Here is a 17,085-nt window from a genome sequence, read left to right as displayed (position 1 = left end):
GTGTGGGGAAGAAGGTAGGAAAACACTGGTAAAGCTGGCATTCTTTGCAGAAGTAGACAGCAAGGAAATCTTATTTTAAGGGAAAAATGTAATGTACCCTGAAAACTCCTAAATCATGAATATTTTTAGCCTAAATTGGTATTACCTGTGTTAAAAAAAAAACAGTAATATAATGTAAAGCTTTTCCACTACAGCTACAACCCAGGACTTGAGGAATTCCCATAGAAGTTCCAAGGAAAATTAGCATTTCAGTATTTAAAAGCACAAAAACAGGAGTTCCCATTGTGACTCAACGGAAATGAATCAGACTAGTATCCACAAGGACACAGGTTCAATCCCTGGCCTCGTTCAGTGGGTTAAGGATCTGGCATTGCTGTGAGCTGTGGTGTAGGTCGCAGATAAGGCTCGGATCTGGCATTGCTGTGGCTCTGGCATAGGCTGGTGGCTACTGCTCCAATTTGACCCCAAGCCTGGGAACCTCCATATGCCGCAGGTATGGCCCTAAAAAGAAAAAAAAGACAAAAAAATAAAAGAATATATAAACATTCTAAAATGATAGGGACATAACATTCTAAAATGATAGGGACATAACAAACTAAATAATCCACATTGCATTAATTGCTGGGTTAAGCAGACAAAAAATTGCTTAGGTCACAGGTGACTTTAAAAGTAAACTTAATCTAATAGATTTTTGGAAACTTCTGTACCCTGTAAATTGAAAAAAATGCAGTTCTTTTTAAGCACAATGAAATATTTATCATAATTGGCCATGTGCTAACCCACAAATCTTCCTCAACAAGTTTAGAAGAACTGATGTCATACATATATACATATTTTATATATCCCAAATTTTTTCAACCATATTGAGGTATAATTAATAAAATTACAAGATATTTAAAGTGCATATCATGGGATCTGACCCACATATTATTTATGAAAAGATTACCCCCATCCAGCCAATCAATCAACACATCCATCACCTTGCATGTTCTTTTTTTTCCTTTTTTTTTTTTTTGGTGAGATCTTCACATATCAGTCTCCTAGCCATTCTCAACCATACAACAGTATCAACTCTAGTTTCCATGTTTTACATTAGGTCCTCTGACATTATTTACCTTAGAGCCAAACACTTGTACACTATTACCAACCTCTCCCTACTTATTCTACTCCCAGTCCCTAGCAACTACTTTTCTACTTTTTGTTCTATGTTTTACTTGAAAAAAAAAATTCTGTATATAAATGATGCCATGCAGTATTTGTGCATCTCTGTCTGGCTTATTACACGTAGCATAATGCACTCAAGTTTCATTTATGTTGTTGCAAAAGGAAGTGGCAGAATGTCCCTTTTTTTCTCATGGCTAAATAATAGTCTATGGTATATACATACCACAACTTCTTGATCCATTCATCTGTTGGCAGACACTTAGGTTTTTTCCATGTCATGGCTATTGTGAATAATGCTGCATGAACATAGGGGTGCAGATATCTCTTCAAGATCCTGTTTGCATTTCCTTTGACTATGTGCCTGCAATGGTATGGCTGGATCCTACGGTGGTTCTGTTTTTAATATTTGAGGAGCCTCCTACTGTTTTCTATAGTGTTTGCACCAATGTGCATTCCGACCAACAATGTACAGGGGGTTTCCTTTCCTCCACTCTTTCAACAGAGCTTGTTATCTTGTCTTTTTGATGCTGCTGTGATTCCTAAAGGCTGTGATAGTCACTCTCACTCTCTTCCTGCTTACCTGTCTCTAAAGTTCAGTATTTAACCAGATAAGTAAAGGAACCCATGTTTTGTATCAGATAAGGACTGAGTGACATGAACAATTGGCTTTGCTGCCCAATTCCACCCAGTCTAGGATAAGGGAAGAGTCGTCAAGAAGCAGTACTTGATCTAATCTAAAATACCTTTTCCACATTTAATCTAGGGACTAGATATTCTAGAATTGATATCTCCTTACTTAGAACCAATGCCTTTAGTCCCTGAGTATATGGTCCATGCTTACTACCATTATATACTTAATTCTTGAAGACCATTAAAGAGTGCCATCTTACAGAATTTGATTTTCAATAATAAGGATTTTTACCCCCAAACTAAACACCTAATGAAAAGCAAGATTCAATTTGTTCAAGGAAATTTCCCTTTGAACTTTTCCCTTGGGGTAACTCTAAATTATATAAGATAAATGAAAAACAATTATCTCAGACCTTTCATTAAAAGCATACTGATTTTCCAATTCCTTTCATTCAAAGATGCCTGGGGGTTTAGAAATTGAGCTAGTGTAAAAATCTGGGGTATCTCTGAATAATACTAGTGCTCGCAAATAAGGAAAAAAATACAACAACTCAATGTGAAAATTGATTTTTGGATACCTGGAACTCATTTCTCATGGAAATAATATGAGCGATGATTGGTCTCCCAGTTGTGCCACTGGAACCTGACAAATCCATTCCTCCATGTATGTCAGTGTCCTTTTGGGGTTTTCCTTTCTTGTTCTTTTTCTCCTCTAAAAGTATTTCAGCTGCTTTTGAAGTAACATAGAAATTATGGGCTAAGTACCTACCCACCGTTTTTACTCTAGGCAGGAATACGGAGCTCTGTGAATGTTTGGGCCATGGACTATAGTTAAGAGGATACTTGGTGAGTCATGGAAGACATATCTTTTTATGTATGCAGCATAGAGATATGACTCTTAGATAGGAGTTCTCCTTAATCAGTTCCTAGAATCTGAGGCACTACCAAATATCCATCCAGCTGCAGCAGCAATGGGAAAATTATCATCAAATTGTCATTGTTATTATCTATATCAAAATTCTGCACTTCCATTAACAAGAATTTTAGGACTGATAAAGTATATAAGAACTCATACAACAAAACAGCAAAAACAAACAAAAAACCCCAGATCATCCAACTGAAAAGTGAGTAGAGGATCTAAATAGACATTTTTACAAAGACATGCAAATGGTCAACAGACACATTAAAAGGTGCCCACCATCACTAATCAACAGAGAAATTTAAATTAAAAGCACGATGAGTTATCATCTCACACCTGTTAGAATGGCTATCATTATAATAGCAATATGCTAAGTGAAATAAGTCAGACAGGGAAAGACAAATACTGCATGGTATCATTTATATGTGGAATTGATAAAAGCCAAACTCACAGAGAGTGGAGTGGTGTTACCAGGGGTGTGGGTGGGGGGAACGGGAAGATGTTGGCCAAAGGGTATAAACTTTCAGTTATGAGATGAATAAGTTCTGGGGATCTAACGTATAGCATGATTATTTTAATTAATAATACTACATACACTGTTGGAAGTTTCTAAGAGAGTAGATCTTAAATGTTTACACTACAATAATGAAGGGGTAATTATGCAACATCAGGGAGGTGTTAATGCTATGGTGGTAATCATTTCCCAATAGATAAGGATATCAAATCAACATGTTATGTTTTAAATGTTTAGAAGTGTCATAATTTTCACTAGAAATCACATTTTTAGTAAGAACATGGAAAAATGGTACAAATTACAGAAAAAATCTATGCCCTTAATTTTTTCCCTCTTCTTTGAAATTCATTTTAAACCATCCCCCCTCAAATGGAGTAATATTTGCATCTTTTTTGACTTGTCGTTCACATTCAAAACCAAACCACACAGGATTTATTTTAATTTTTTAAATGATCCACATACTTTGTAAAGAAAGCAGAAGACTAAAATATTATGAATATAAATATTCCTTCCATTTCATAGCTAAATTTAGTAAATACAGATTCTTTCACATAATCAGTTAATGTTAAATTATCTAGTTTAAACCTAGCAGAGAACAGGTGCAATTTATTATAATTACAACACAAATATGCAATATGTTTATATCTGAGAAGAGATTCATAATTGTTAAAAATCAAAGCATATCTTAAATTCATAGTATGTAAAAAACTTTCGTGTATATTATATAATACTTATATACATGTGTACATACTTACATGTATATTGTATAATACCATACACATTCTTATAAATAGAACCTTTATAGATCAAAAGTTCTTCCTTAATTTTCCTTTTACATAAAGCTAAATTTTTATGTATAAAGTTCTAGGAAGACCATAGAATCATTATTCAAAGACCTTCCTCTCCTCTCCCAAGCTCAGATCTCAATCTCTACTGCCTAAAATACACCTGAATTATTGTACTTTTCTCTGTTGAAAAGTTATCCCTCCCTCGACATTCCCCATCTTGGCCAGTGGCATCACAATCTGCCTTTACCAAGCCTACTGGTAGATGCACAGGCATCTTCTACACTTTTCTCTCCCTCATCCACAAAGTCAGATTAATCAAAAATCCTGTAAGGCCCATATCCTCTGCCCTTCATATTGTTGCTGCGGTAAATGTCTCAACGGGCAGAATATACCCTGCTGCCTCCTATTTCCAAAGCGCTCTATTTCCCTTAAGATGAACTAATCTCTGTTGCATGGCACGGGACAGCTATTTTGAACCTGGCCTATCCTCTCCAGGCTTTCACTTTCCACAGCCCATTCCTGGCACCTGCGCTAGAGATGTTGCCTGAAAAAGCCTTGCTCTCTCCATATTTGAGCTTTTGAATTCATTCTCCGATTACATTACCACTTCCTTATTTTTACTCCTTCATTCATTAGTCAAGACAAATACCTACTGAACACCTACTCTGTGTCAGGCAGTGGAGTGTGCTAGGAGATTAAATGGTGAACCAAGCAGACATGGTCCCTGTACGCATGGAGTTTGCACTTCTCTGATTGCTCTCGCCATCTTCCCTTCAGACTCAAACGTCTTTACCTCACGTTCCCCACAGGCAGTGTGCCCAGACTGAGCTAGCCGCTCCAGCTTCTGGGAGATCTGGCCTCTGTGTGCAGCTTTGCTGTTGTATTTACGTCGCATATCTTTAAAGTCCATCTTCCCCATTAGACTCGGAGCTGCTTATAGTAAGGAGCAGGTCTTTAAATCAATAGACCTTCCTATAATGCCTAAGATATTGTTGGAGGTCAAATCCATTGGAAGAGCCTTGACCCAAAATTTGGGCATCTCGCCAGAAAACTAGGTTTCTGAAGATGACCACAAGAAAATTACTGATTGCAAGTACAATCCAAAAGTTTTTCAAGTTTGCTTCCAATGTATTCTTCTGTAATATATCTGGTATACTGTTGATTTTTTATTTTAAAAGAATTACTTCTCTCCCTAAAGAGGATAATGTTTTCATAAATATATATTCAATTATCATCTTAGAAACCCTTAATATATACTGTAGCTAACGGCTTAAAACTTACATTTGTATTAGTTTTCTTTTTATATAGAAATCACTCTTTCCTTGAAGATTCCTGTAGATAACAAGAGTGTTTTCTTTTTCCTCTTGAGTTGCATGCTAATGCATTACAAGCAGAGGATGGAACACATGCCCCCCTCTCATATTTCTAATGTCATGGTTACCATAGGACTATTTCTATGCAGGATTATTTCTCAGTGGTCTCGAGATATATTGCTCCCAATACAACTTAGTATTTTTATATTGATTTATTCTGGCGAAATGAATTCTATGGGATAGTTAATAAAAGTCTCCTTCCTGCCTTTAATAGCTAGAATAGCTACAACTTCTGCATCTGTATTTGACAGTAGCAACTCACAAATTCTACATTGAATTTTTTAGTGGCAATGAGGACACTAAAGATAACTGGATTGTCATTATATGAAAAGGTGTTGCTCTAAGTTCATAACCTGGAAGAAATAGGATGCACCTAATAAAAAGGCAGAAAGGTTTTAATAAGAAAATGAAACAATCCCCTGAGACAAGCATTACATTTTTAAAAAATGCATATGCTAACTGCCATCACCATGAACTGGTAAAAGGAAAAAATGATGCTGATTTTCAGAGCTTAAAATATTTCCTACCAGGATGTTGATTTCAGTCTATCCATGAGGTTTATTAAACCATTACACCATGCTTTGACTTAGGCAAGCAAAGCAATTTATAGACAAAGAAGCAAGTAACAGGTTTTAAAAAGTGTACATATCTGGGTGCAGATCTAATATAATTTTATGTATAATTATTTAGAAAGAATCAAATTTAATGTACCTTTTCCAGCTCCATCTTGCCTGATATTTTTCCTGCCTCATTTCTGTATCTGAAAAATAAATTGACCCAGTTTATAATTTTATTAAAATGTAATTTAGAAAATCCTAATCAAAATGTCAATATTCTTTACCCTGCAACTGGTTTTGTTTTCTCTTTTCTCTCATTTGTTTCATGTCCATTAACACTTTCTGCAACACATTAAAAAGAAAAAAGTAATTTAAATAAAGGGTTGAGAGTGTGTGTATGAAGATGGAAGCATTATTGGAAGCTGAAAATAAACAAATTCACCTTGTACTGACATAACATTCACTGTAATAAAGTATTTTATAGACACAAATATCCTCCCAACACTTTTTCACTGTATCAGAGCAGTGTATCAGAACCAGAAATAACCAAGGTAAAACGTGATGCTGTTTCTATGAATTAAAGCTTCCCAATATTATTCCGGAAAGTCAATTCAGTCCAAAAGAGTTACCTGAAGGTCTGCTGATAAAGACATGAAAGAGAGAGAGTTCCAACAGACTGGATGGAGCATAGAAAAGTCATTTCCTCTCGTTTTGCCAGAGAATGTAAATTCAACTGTTAATTGAAGGCAAAATATTTGCATAATGTAATTCCTTTGTACAAATATTGGGAAACAGAGAAAAAGAAAGGTTAAATTCACACCGTGTTTATAGGGACAGTTGATGCAAAATGTACTGAAGCATTTTTTAGTTTATTCTATTACCCAAATAACCAGACCCCACTGTGGCCAAATCAACACGTCATACCATCAGTTTCCAGTCCAAGGTTGGTTGATCCACTGAAATAAGTCATCTGAGTAGCCTCAACCTCTGCTTCAGCATTGATGATCTGCTGGGCCACAGCTTCCACGATGGGCATCACCATGGCAGCAGTAGAGGTATTGCTAAGCCACATGGATAAGAAGGCGGTGCTGCTCATGAATCCCAAGGTCAGCCTGAAATGAGAGGGCCTTGAGTAGGAAAAGTGCTCTCTAACTTAGCTAGCTCTGTATTACTTAACTGCAAAGGGCGTTGTTTATGAGTTGGGAATTATTTTGTTTCAAAACACAGGTTAAAGATTCCCACCCCACCGCCCCCAGATGAGGAACTCTGAGAATGGTTATGGTCAGGTAGAAATCAAATTGGCACATACAGGAGGGGATTTCTAATGAGATTTGTCTCCCTGGAAACCATAAGAAGCTTCTCTCCAAAACCACAAAAATGATAAAACTTACCATCAAACTTCAAGTTGGTAGATATTGTAATAGCTTACAATATTATAGCAATATTACAAATGACACTTTCAAATACTAGTAAGACAAGGTGCTATCAGCATTTGAGTTCAGGATCCCTTTTTCTTTTATCTTTGGGTCATATCTCTGTTTATTAGTATATGTGCCAGGGAGGCACAAGGGCAAGGAGGGAGATTCATATTTATAAACCTGCTTTTTACTTGTTCACTACTCCAGTTCAGTATATGGTGGGTGGAGGAAATGGTTAATATCACTAGCTAAAAATGAGGTTTCAGAATTTTCTGTAGATTCAATTATTCATGCTCTCCTGAATCTGACATTCCTGCCTGTTGTCAAGAACTGGATATATTACATTGTCTTTTCTTACAAATAGAGTAATTCTTCTCTCTTAAAAATAACATATCTAAGATTACAGGATTTTAAACCATGTCTATAAACTTTCAAAATCATACTTAGGGGGAAAAAACATGATTTCTTTTGAGTAGGAGGTCCCAGAAAATCATTCAGAGGCATATCTTTCAATATAGAGCCATTTACGAAATTCTCTCTGTTCTGAAATCGATCTACAAGAAAAATTCCACACTCTAAGTCCCAACTGCGGACGAGGTGAATATTTTCTATATGGAAAATAAGACAAAAGAAAACTTTTTAGAAAGCTGTTTAAACAAGAATTGATTCTTAGTTTAAAAAATAGAAACAATTTTAAGGCAAAACACGAAATCTTCTGATACAAAATGGTTGGGAACTGATAAAACTTCTGTGTGGTAAAAATGCCTTCACTTGAAAAGCCACTTAGTGATATAATGGACAGGACTCTTGCCCCCCTGTGTGGTGTACTACCCCACCCCCTGGGGCCAGTGAGCAGATGGCCAAGGAAAAGAGATATGTTTCTATAGCACTTCAAGAGGCATGGAACATTATTTCATTTCAAGAGTGAAACACTCTTGGAGTTCTGGTCATGGCTCAATGATCAACAAATCTGACTAGCATCTGTGAGGACATAGGTTTGATCCTTGGCTTTGCTCAGTGGGTTAAGCATTGCTGTGGTCTTCGGTGTAGGTTGCAGATGCTCAGAACCCAACTTGCTGTGGCTGTGGTGTAGGTCAGCAGCTGTAGCTCCAATTCGACCCCTAGCCTGGGAACCTCCATATGCCATGGGTATGGTCCTAAAAAGACAAAAAAAAAGAAAGAAAAGAAAAGAATGAAACACTCTTAATACATACATGTTATAAAATTTTTAAGTAACAAATGCTTTAAACATTTAGTTTAAATGAGTTATTTAAATTTTTTTCTATTTAACAAAACTGTTTGCTCTGCAAATGATAAACATAGATGTGGTTATACCCTAGCATGAATTATGCAACACAATTCAATACAATTTTCCTATTTTTAAAGAGTGATGAGAAGGGAAGAACCATCTAAGGCTTTAAAGCATAATGCTATTATGCAAATGATCATGACATTGAAATTTTTGTTCACATCTATGTTCTAAACAAGAATGAGAATTAAAACCTAAACAGCCAATTAATTTTAATGAAAAAAAAGCATTTATTTTAGTGGGGAAAATAAGTCAAATGAGTGATTTCACAGTCTATAGATGAAACTTTTCAATTGATTGTTTCACTTTGCAACAGTTCATTTACAAAGAGAAATGTTCACCTTGGAATTTTTCTGCACACATTTATTTGTATTTTGTCAGTAATGTCTTTGTCTTTGATTCTTAATATCCTCCCTGATGATCAAGGATACTCTTGAACAAGTCTTGAATGTGTAATCAGCCAAATAAACAAGACAGCACTGAGTCTACTCTGAAGTCTATCAATCTTGTCTGTTGAGGTTCAAGGCTTCTCTCAGCTTTGACTCCTACAGTGCATAAAAGGTGAGAGAGTTGTGTGCATTTATTCCAGTCTCCCTGTAATTAGACCTGCAGTGAGAGGAAAGTTGTTTCTTTTCCTTTTCCAACTCGAGTACCCTTTATATCACTTTCATATTTGCAGAGGAAAAAAAAAAGTCACGAATTACACTGCCATGCAAATGATTGCCTGAATGTGCATTACTTATTGGGTTATTTGCTCTGCACAAAAATGGTCTATTTGGAATGTAAACCTGGAACAGTAAACACAGTACTTACCATGCTGGGTTCACACCCACTGTCATCACCATTCTCAGAGCAATCCTTTTGTGCAGATTCCATTTTTCTATTGATGTTGCTAAACAGATGACTCCAATGAGCAGGAGGTGAAAATCTTTGAAATAAGCAGATGCCACCTGAAATTACAATTAAATCCATGGTTATTTGCATTGGTTGGGGGAAAATAACATTGTAAAAGAAAGACATTATCTTGCTGCTCTTAACTTTGACCTTCAACTACATAACCTTTCTATTTTGTTGAACGAAATGTAAATGTGTTTGAATATAAATTTAAAAAAGCTCCATATCCCTACTCAAAAATAGTGGTGTTAAAAAAATAGAGAGAGAGAGAGAGAAAAGGTACCCATATACTGGGCTCTTAGGTTGCTGAATAACATCAGACAAGTGCCTTCTTGTGCCTTCATTTCTCCACCTATAAACTGGGATTAGTTAGTTTATGCTCCTATGGCAAAAAGGCGATGATTATGACCATTTGTCTTGGGTCAAGCTCCAGTTCACCAATATCTTCAACACCGCCCATTATAACAAACCCGAAGTGTCACTCTTTGATTTCTGAATCGAAATTAGTAGAGTATACAGACCCTTGGACAACTATTTGCAGCTGTATTTACCACTCTGAAAGGTACATAAGTTTTTTCTTAAAAAAAGAAAAAAGTTTCTGTGGTCGAATAAGTTTAGAGAACAGAGTTTTCTAAAACTCCAGAATTTTCTTTCTTGTAGGCCTTCTCCAAAACTTTAAACACTAGTGTGAACTATCACTCCCCAAACTGAGATTCTCTATAGTAGATACTTTTCAAACTTATCCAATCATAGAAACCTTATTTTAAAATACTTCATGGTACTGATTTTCATGAGACCTGACTTTACAAAATGCTTGGCTAAATTGAATCACCAGGCTATGGTGAAAGGAAATAATTCTAAGAGGAAATATCCCTTAAAACAAACAAACAAACAAACAAACAAACAAAAAACCTGTATAATGTCTAGCAGAAAAAAATGGAAGACTTGGAACAAAACCACTCTTACAAAACCATTAAGGACTAGCAAAATCAATTCTAATGATGATTTTGCTATTTTAAATTGTATCTGCACTTTTAAAATTAAAATAAGAAATTTTTTTTGAATCTGCATTTTAAGTACAGCTTATAGGGAGTTCCCATTGTAGCTCAAGGAGGGTTAAGGAACTGATGATGTCTTTGTGACAATGCAGGTTTGACTGCTGGTCTCGCTCAGTGGGTTAAGGATCTGGCATTGGCACAAGCTACGGTGTAGGTCCCAGATGTGGCTTGGATCCCACATCACTGTGGCTGTGGGGTAGGTCTCAGCAGCAACTCTGGTTTAACCCCTAGCCCAGAACTTCCATATGCTGCAAGTGTGGCTGTAAAATGAATAAATAAATAAATAAATAAATAATAAATAAATAAATAAATAAATAATAAATAAATAAATAAAATAGATAACTAGATACAGCTTACTAAGCTTGCCTTGGTTTCAAAAAAATGTAAAAATGGAAACTTACCCTTGGAGTTAAAAATCAACAAGTAGTTTATATTTTATGAATGATTAGTTTACAATGCTTTTCAAAGCTTATATTTATCTCTTCGCATTTTATAATAAATGCAGAGTAGAAAAGAATTATATGTCTCCTTATTTCACTTGTTAATTATTCTAACATTGAATAAGCATCTCCTACGTACCAATGCTGTTATCGACGCAGAGGATACAAGCATAAGTGTCCAGTATGTTTTTTCCTCTTTGTATCTCTTCACTTCTCAAATACCAAGCTTCTCTAAATAGACCCTGATATTTTTCTGTACCACAGAGCCATGTTTGTTTTCTTCACTGCATATCACATTGTATAAACACCATTTATTTACTTGCTTATTGAATGTCTTTTCTATTATAGTACACATTTTTTTGAGGACAAGGAATCTGTTTTGCTGACCATTGCATATTTGGCACTTAGTTTTGGGAGGGAGAGTAAGGGTAGTCAATGAATAAGCTATGGTCTGAGCTCCTAAACCCTTTGTCTACACTGTGTTCCCAAAATCCTACTGTCCTAACTCTCTCAACCTTACTCTTGATATAAATGTTCTTTCAAATTAATTTACTAGTATTTCCAGACGTGTGACTCATTTTTTTCCCACCCTAGTTCTATCCCTGCCTCTCTGAATTCTTCTTCTTGAGTGACTGAAAATTAGTTTTCCTCTGCCCGTCTCTTAAATGCTGGTGTTCTCTGGGGTTCTGTCTGAGCCTTCCTGTTTTATACACCCAATGGTCGAATCCTACATTTCAACTGCTGTTTTTATGTGTCTAAATAATGTCTGGCACATAGTAGGCATTCAGTACACATTCTAAAGACACTAAAATCTTTGTTTCCAGGCATATATGTCTTCTAAGTGCCAGGCCAGTGTATCCAACTGGACATTTCCATTTGAATTTCCAACAAGTACCTAAAAATTCAGTGTGTCCAAACTAACACTTTTCATCTTTCCATCCCCCCATCCTTCAAACATACTCTTCCTCACATACTTCCTTTTGTGGTGAATGAAACTTCCATCTACTGGGTTGCCCACGCCAGATACCTGAGAGTCAGCTATGATTCCTTTTCAACTTCCAATATATGTGTATATCACCAAGTACTATTATTTCTAGTTCCTTCACATCTTAAATTTGTCAAATTTCCTCTATGTCCACATTACCACCTTAATTAAGCCCTTCACCATTTCTCATCTGGTTACTGTATGATCTTTTTCCAATCCACCCCTTACCATTGTTATAGTCACTATTCTTCAGTGTAATCTGGAGTTTCCATTGTTGCTCAGCAGGTTAAGGACCTGATGTTCTTTCTGTGAGGATGCAGGTTTGATCCCTGGCCTCACTCAGTGGGGTAAGGACTCAGCATTGCCACAAGCTGTGGTATAGGTTACAGATGCAGCTTGGATCCCGATCTCGTGTTGCCTTGGCTGTGGCGTAGGCTCAGATTTGACCCCAAGCCTGGGAACTTCCATATGCCATAGGTGGGGCCATAAGAAAATTGAAGTAAGTAAATAAAAGGAGTTCCCATCATGGCGCAGCAGAAACGAATCCAACTAGGAACCATGAGGTTGCAGGTTCAAACCCTGGCCTTGCTCAGTGGGTTAAGGATCCGGCATTGCTGTGAGCTGTGGTGCAGGTTGCAGATGTGGCTTGGACCCCACATTGCTGTGGCTCTGACGTAGGCCGGCAGCTACAGCTCCGATTAGACCCCTACCCTGGGAACCTCCATATGCTGCCGGTGTGGCCCTAAAAAGACAAAAGATAAAAAAAAAAAAGTAAATAAATAAATAAGGTGTAAATGTGGTTGCATTGTCTTTCCTATACTCCTTCAGTGGACTCCAGGTCTTTTGAGACCAAATCCAATCTTCTCAATATGTTTTACAAGACTTTTCATTATTTGGTCTGATCTCACTTTTCCTGCTTAGTCTTTCAGTGCTCCACCAACTTCCCCCCATGTGTGCAATTCCCCAAACCCAGAAATGCTTTAACACTTCTTGTCATTTAACCTAGAATGATCCTCTTCTCTCACTTTGGTCACCCCTAGTCATCCTTCATGGATTAACTCACATGTCATTTCTTCCAAGAAGGGTTCCCTGACCACCATCAACTTGGTTGGATGGTACTTCCTTTTGTTTTGGAACAATTTAATCTATATAGTGGTCATTTCTTTATTTAATTATCTTATTCATTAAGCTATATGAATAGACATATTTTCAAGGCAGAGACGTGTCTTACTGATCACTGTATTTATGGACTTAGCACACGTGTGGTATATATATTGAGTTAATAAGTCTCTAGACTCAAGAACCTTACAGGTTATTAGATGATGAAAAACAAGCTAATGAAAAGTGCATATCATAAGTGCATAGGAGATACCTCATCAATACAGTTGAAGTCCAAAGGGGAATTGGGAAAGCCTTCTTATAGGCTCTGATACTTGCATTGATTACCAACATATTAATAGATATTTGAGTTTTCCTCTGCCCTTATCTCTTTTGCAATTTTGCTCATGGAAATAAGATCCTATTTCGCCAACACTCTGAGAATTAAATAAGAGGATAAATACAGAATTACTTCAAAAATACAAAGGAACATATAGAAGCAAGCAATTGTTAGGGAGCAATTAAACACAGAAAGAAATACAGGAACATGAAATATTCTTGAAGAGATTACACTATTTAAATTATACCAGTAGTTGACAGACTTTGTAAAGTGTCAAATAATAAATATTTTAGACTTTGTGAGCCTTATAGTTTCACAACTATCATGACTACTCAACTTGTCTTTGTACCACAAAAGTAGATAAAGACAAATGTAAATGAATAGCTGGATGTGTTTCCAATAAAAATTTTAAAATTAGATTTGGCCCTCAGATTCACAGTTTGCAATCCCTTAATAGAATATGCAAAAAAAATACATATATATATGGCCTGCAACACAATTGTCCAAATGAAATTAGTTGTTAAACCTAAGGAGGAACTTTCACATTTTCTGTTTTCCATTGCATTACCCATTCTTTGTTTTTTAATCAGTTGTTATATTTGTAGAACCCTAGCCACAGGCAGATGTGTTTATTTATAGTCTACTCATACAAGAAGTAATAAGAAAAGGTGCTATTGGTTTGAAATGACACTGATAAATACAACTATTTTTGAGGTAAAATTGCTATGTCAAGAAAAATTCCTAATGGAATTTGAAATCTATTTGCAAGATCAAGGTAGTTATATTTGTTTGAAAATGGAATTTCATTAAAAAACATGAACTTTTGTGATCAGAGCTCTTGGGTTCTCTGTTAGCAATGTAATTTACACCAGTTTAGCAACCTTTCTACAAGTCAATCTATCTTCTCATAAAAGTTATATAATACTTCACAACAAGTTTGTGAATTAAATGGGATTTTTTAAAAAGATGCTTTGTCAGTTATAATGTGTATGATTATAAAGCCTATATTTTGTTGTTTGTTTTTTTTTTTAAATATTGACTTGTGTTGCTAAATCCAATTGTCAATTTCCAGTTTTCACATTAATTGTCCTATTAGCAGATGGGACACATTTGATCATTGCCGCATCCTTGAAACATTTGCTCCACTTGGGTTTCAGGATCCTGCACTCTCATAGTCTTCCTCCTATCTCAATAACTTAGCTTTCTCAGTCTTCTTTGCTAGTACTTTCTTTTCTCACCAACCTGTAATGTGATTCTCCCAAGCTCACGTCTCTCTCCTCTTTGATTTTCTACCTTGACTCCCTAAATAATCTTGAGTTGCAGGATTTAAATACCATCCTAATGCTGAGAGTTCTCAAATCCATATTTCTCTCTCTTGAACACTGGACTCTTTTGCATTTAAATGCCTACTCAACATCTTCACTTAGATGTCAAATAGGTGTTTCAAACCTAATGTCCAACAGTGAACTCCAGGTATTAACCTCTCTCCTGCAACAAGCCTACTCTGCCCATCAATTTCAATTGGTAACAACTCCATTTTTTCTAGCTGGCAGGTCATATAGCTATGAGGTATTCTGAACTCCTTTCTTTTTATTATATGCCATATTATGTCATTTAGGAAATTTTGTTGGTTTTGCTTTAAAAATGTATCAATAATATATCCAATATTCTTAGTTCTATTGCTTGTCTGAATTACGATGTCCTCTTACCTGGATAATTGCAATAATCTACTATTACTACCCGTCACCTTTTTCCACCTGGTTTCTCAACTCAGTAGCTCAAGTTATCCTTATAAAATAAAAGTCAAATAAATCATGTCACTTTTCCACTTAAAATTCTCTAGAGAGTCTCACTTCATTCAGAGTTAGCACCTCACAATAGTCTTCTTTAACCTCCATGGTCCAGTCCCCCATAACATTATCTTCCTGACATCATCTCCTATCTCTCTCCCCTTCACTCACTCTGCTCCAGGCACACTGCAGACATATATCCATCTTGAGGTCTTTGCACTGGGTGTTTTCCCTTCAGCAATCATTGTTCCTTCATGCATCCAAATGGCTAACTCCCTCATTCTCTGTACATCTTTGTTCCCGTTTTGATGTCTCATTGAGGTCTACTCTGATCATCTTATTTAATTTAAAACTACTACCCTCTTCCAATCCTCATTAGCTTTCTGCATTTTTTTCCACAGCACCAATTACCTTCTCACTCACTATGCAATTGACCTACTCACTAAGGTATATTGTCCATTGTCTCTTTTCTCCTAGGAAGACAGAGATGTTTACTTGTTTTTATTTATTGATGTATTCTCAAGTTCCTGGCAGAGTTCAAACACACTGAACTCTGCCAGGAACTGACTGAGTAAATGTGTAATATAATATCTGTATATCTATATATTCAATATCTGCATATGTGTATCTGTATATCTATATATGTGTATCTTCACATTTATATATTACATATAAACATATTTTTAATAATAATAGTAATGCTACATATCTTGGAAAATCTAATTGGTCACACTAAATATTTAGTATTTCAGGTTTAATTCCACAGATAGGAAAGTCAGTATTTGTGATATTCTCCAATGTAACCACGTGCTCAGTAAGATAGATATTTCACATTCACTAAATAAATGGGTAAATTAAGTTTAAAACTATGGTGGCCAAAGAGAGCAATGTTTTGGGCTCTGAGGTTAGATAAGGACATTGGAAACACGTCACTCTCCCCAATGACAAAGCTGTGATTTCAAGACGCTTTAGTAGGCTAGAGTGACAGTGTAACACTAACAGGCAAATTTTAACTGTGCATATTAAAACTCATAAGAATACTTGGTAGCTAGTATGCATCATGGGTGTACATGTATTATTAGATTTGACTGTTACAACAACCCTTGGATTGTGTGGCAGTAAAATCGCCTATTTACAAATGAGAAAAAAAGAGTTGTTAAGGATCATGACAAGGTTCATACAAGTAATCAGAGGTGAATATCAGGTTTTAAGCTCAGAGCTTCTGACTAAATCTCTAGCTCATTCCCTGTGGCTTTGGTCCGCTATTTCTGAGTAAAAGGTCAGTGGCCCTGTCTAGCAAGAGAATCACAAGATTGAAGTTTTTCTCCAATAACACTCCGAAGGAATTTTGATTTGTTCCAAGTTCCCATCAAGTTTAACAGGTGAAAAAAGTCAAATGAAATTTAAAACACATTTAGGCTGAAATTCTAGAGGGGAGAAGACAGAGCCCCTGAGCTTCACAACAGTTGGAATGTCTCTTGAGTGATCTGTTTGCATCTGCCGATGTTCACATAATAATAACATTAACTAACATGTATGGAGTGTTCGCCATATGACAGACATTACATTCATTAACCACTGAATCCTTGAATCTCACTGACAAACTAGACAGAGTTTCAGGAAGAGAAAAGAAGATGTGGCGGTGATGGAGATGGCAGTGGTGGGCTTGAGGAAGGGAGTTGGGTTTGGAAACTCTAAAGCCTGAAATTAGGACAACTTGAGGACGTGATACTTATGTTCAAATCCAAGCAACACTACCACGTGGAAGGAAGATGAGGATTATTTGTGGAAACTTAGATGTTAGAGAC

The 17,085-nt window shown here is 36.1% G+C and overlaps 1 protein-coding gene across 2 annotated transcripts in view; it reads right to left on the bottom strand.

Moving 5' to 3' along the window:
* Positions 1-17,085, bottom strand: part of SLC13A1 (solute carrier family 13 member 1) — a 210,342-nt gene that overhangs the window by 40,594 nt on the left and 152,663 nt on the right. For both annotated transcript variants that reach the window (XM_047763530.1, XM_047763531.1), the window contains 4 exons: positions 9,486-9,622; positions 6,870-7,057; positions 6,230-6,287; positions 6,100-6,148 (listed from right to left, as the gene is read on the bottom strand). In XM_047763530.1, the coding sequence (XP_047619486.1) occupies positions 6,100-6,148; positions 6,230-6,287; positions 6,870-7,057; positions 9,486-9,622 (432 nt within the window). The remainder of the gene's footprint in view (positions 1-6,099; positions 6,149-6,229; positions 6,288-6,869; positions 7,058-9,485; positions 9,623-17,085) is intronic.

Source organism: Phacochoerus africanus, chromosome 16 (genome assembly GCF_016906955.1).
Source record: "Phacochoerus africanus isolate WHEZ1 chromosome 16, ROS_Pafr_v1, whole genome shotgun sequence".
In the NCBI taxonomy this organism is placed as follows: Eukaryota; Metazoa; Chordata; class Mammalia; order Artiodactyla; family Suidae; genus Phacochoerus; species Phacochoerus africanus.
This window is presented reverse-complemented; position numbering and strand designations above follow the sequence as displayed.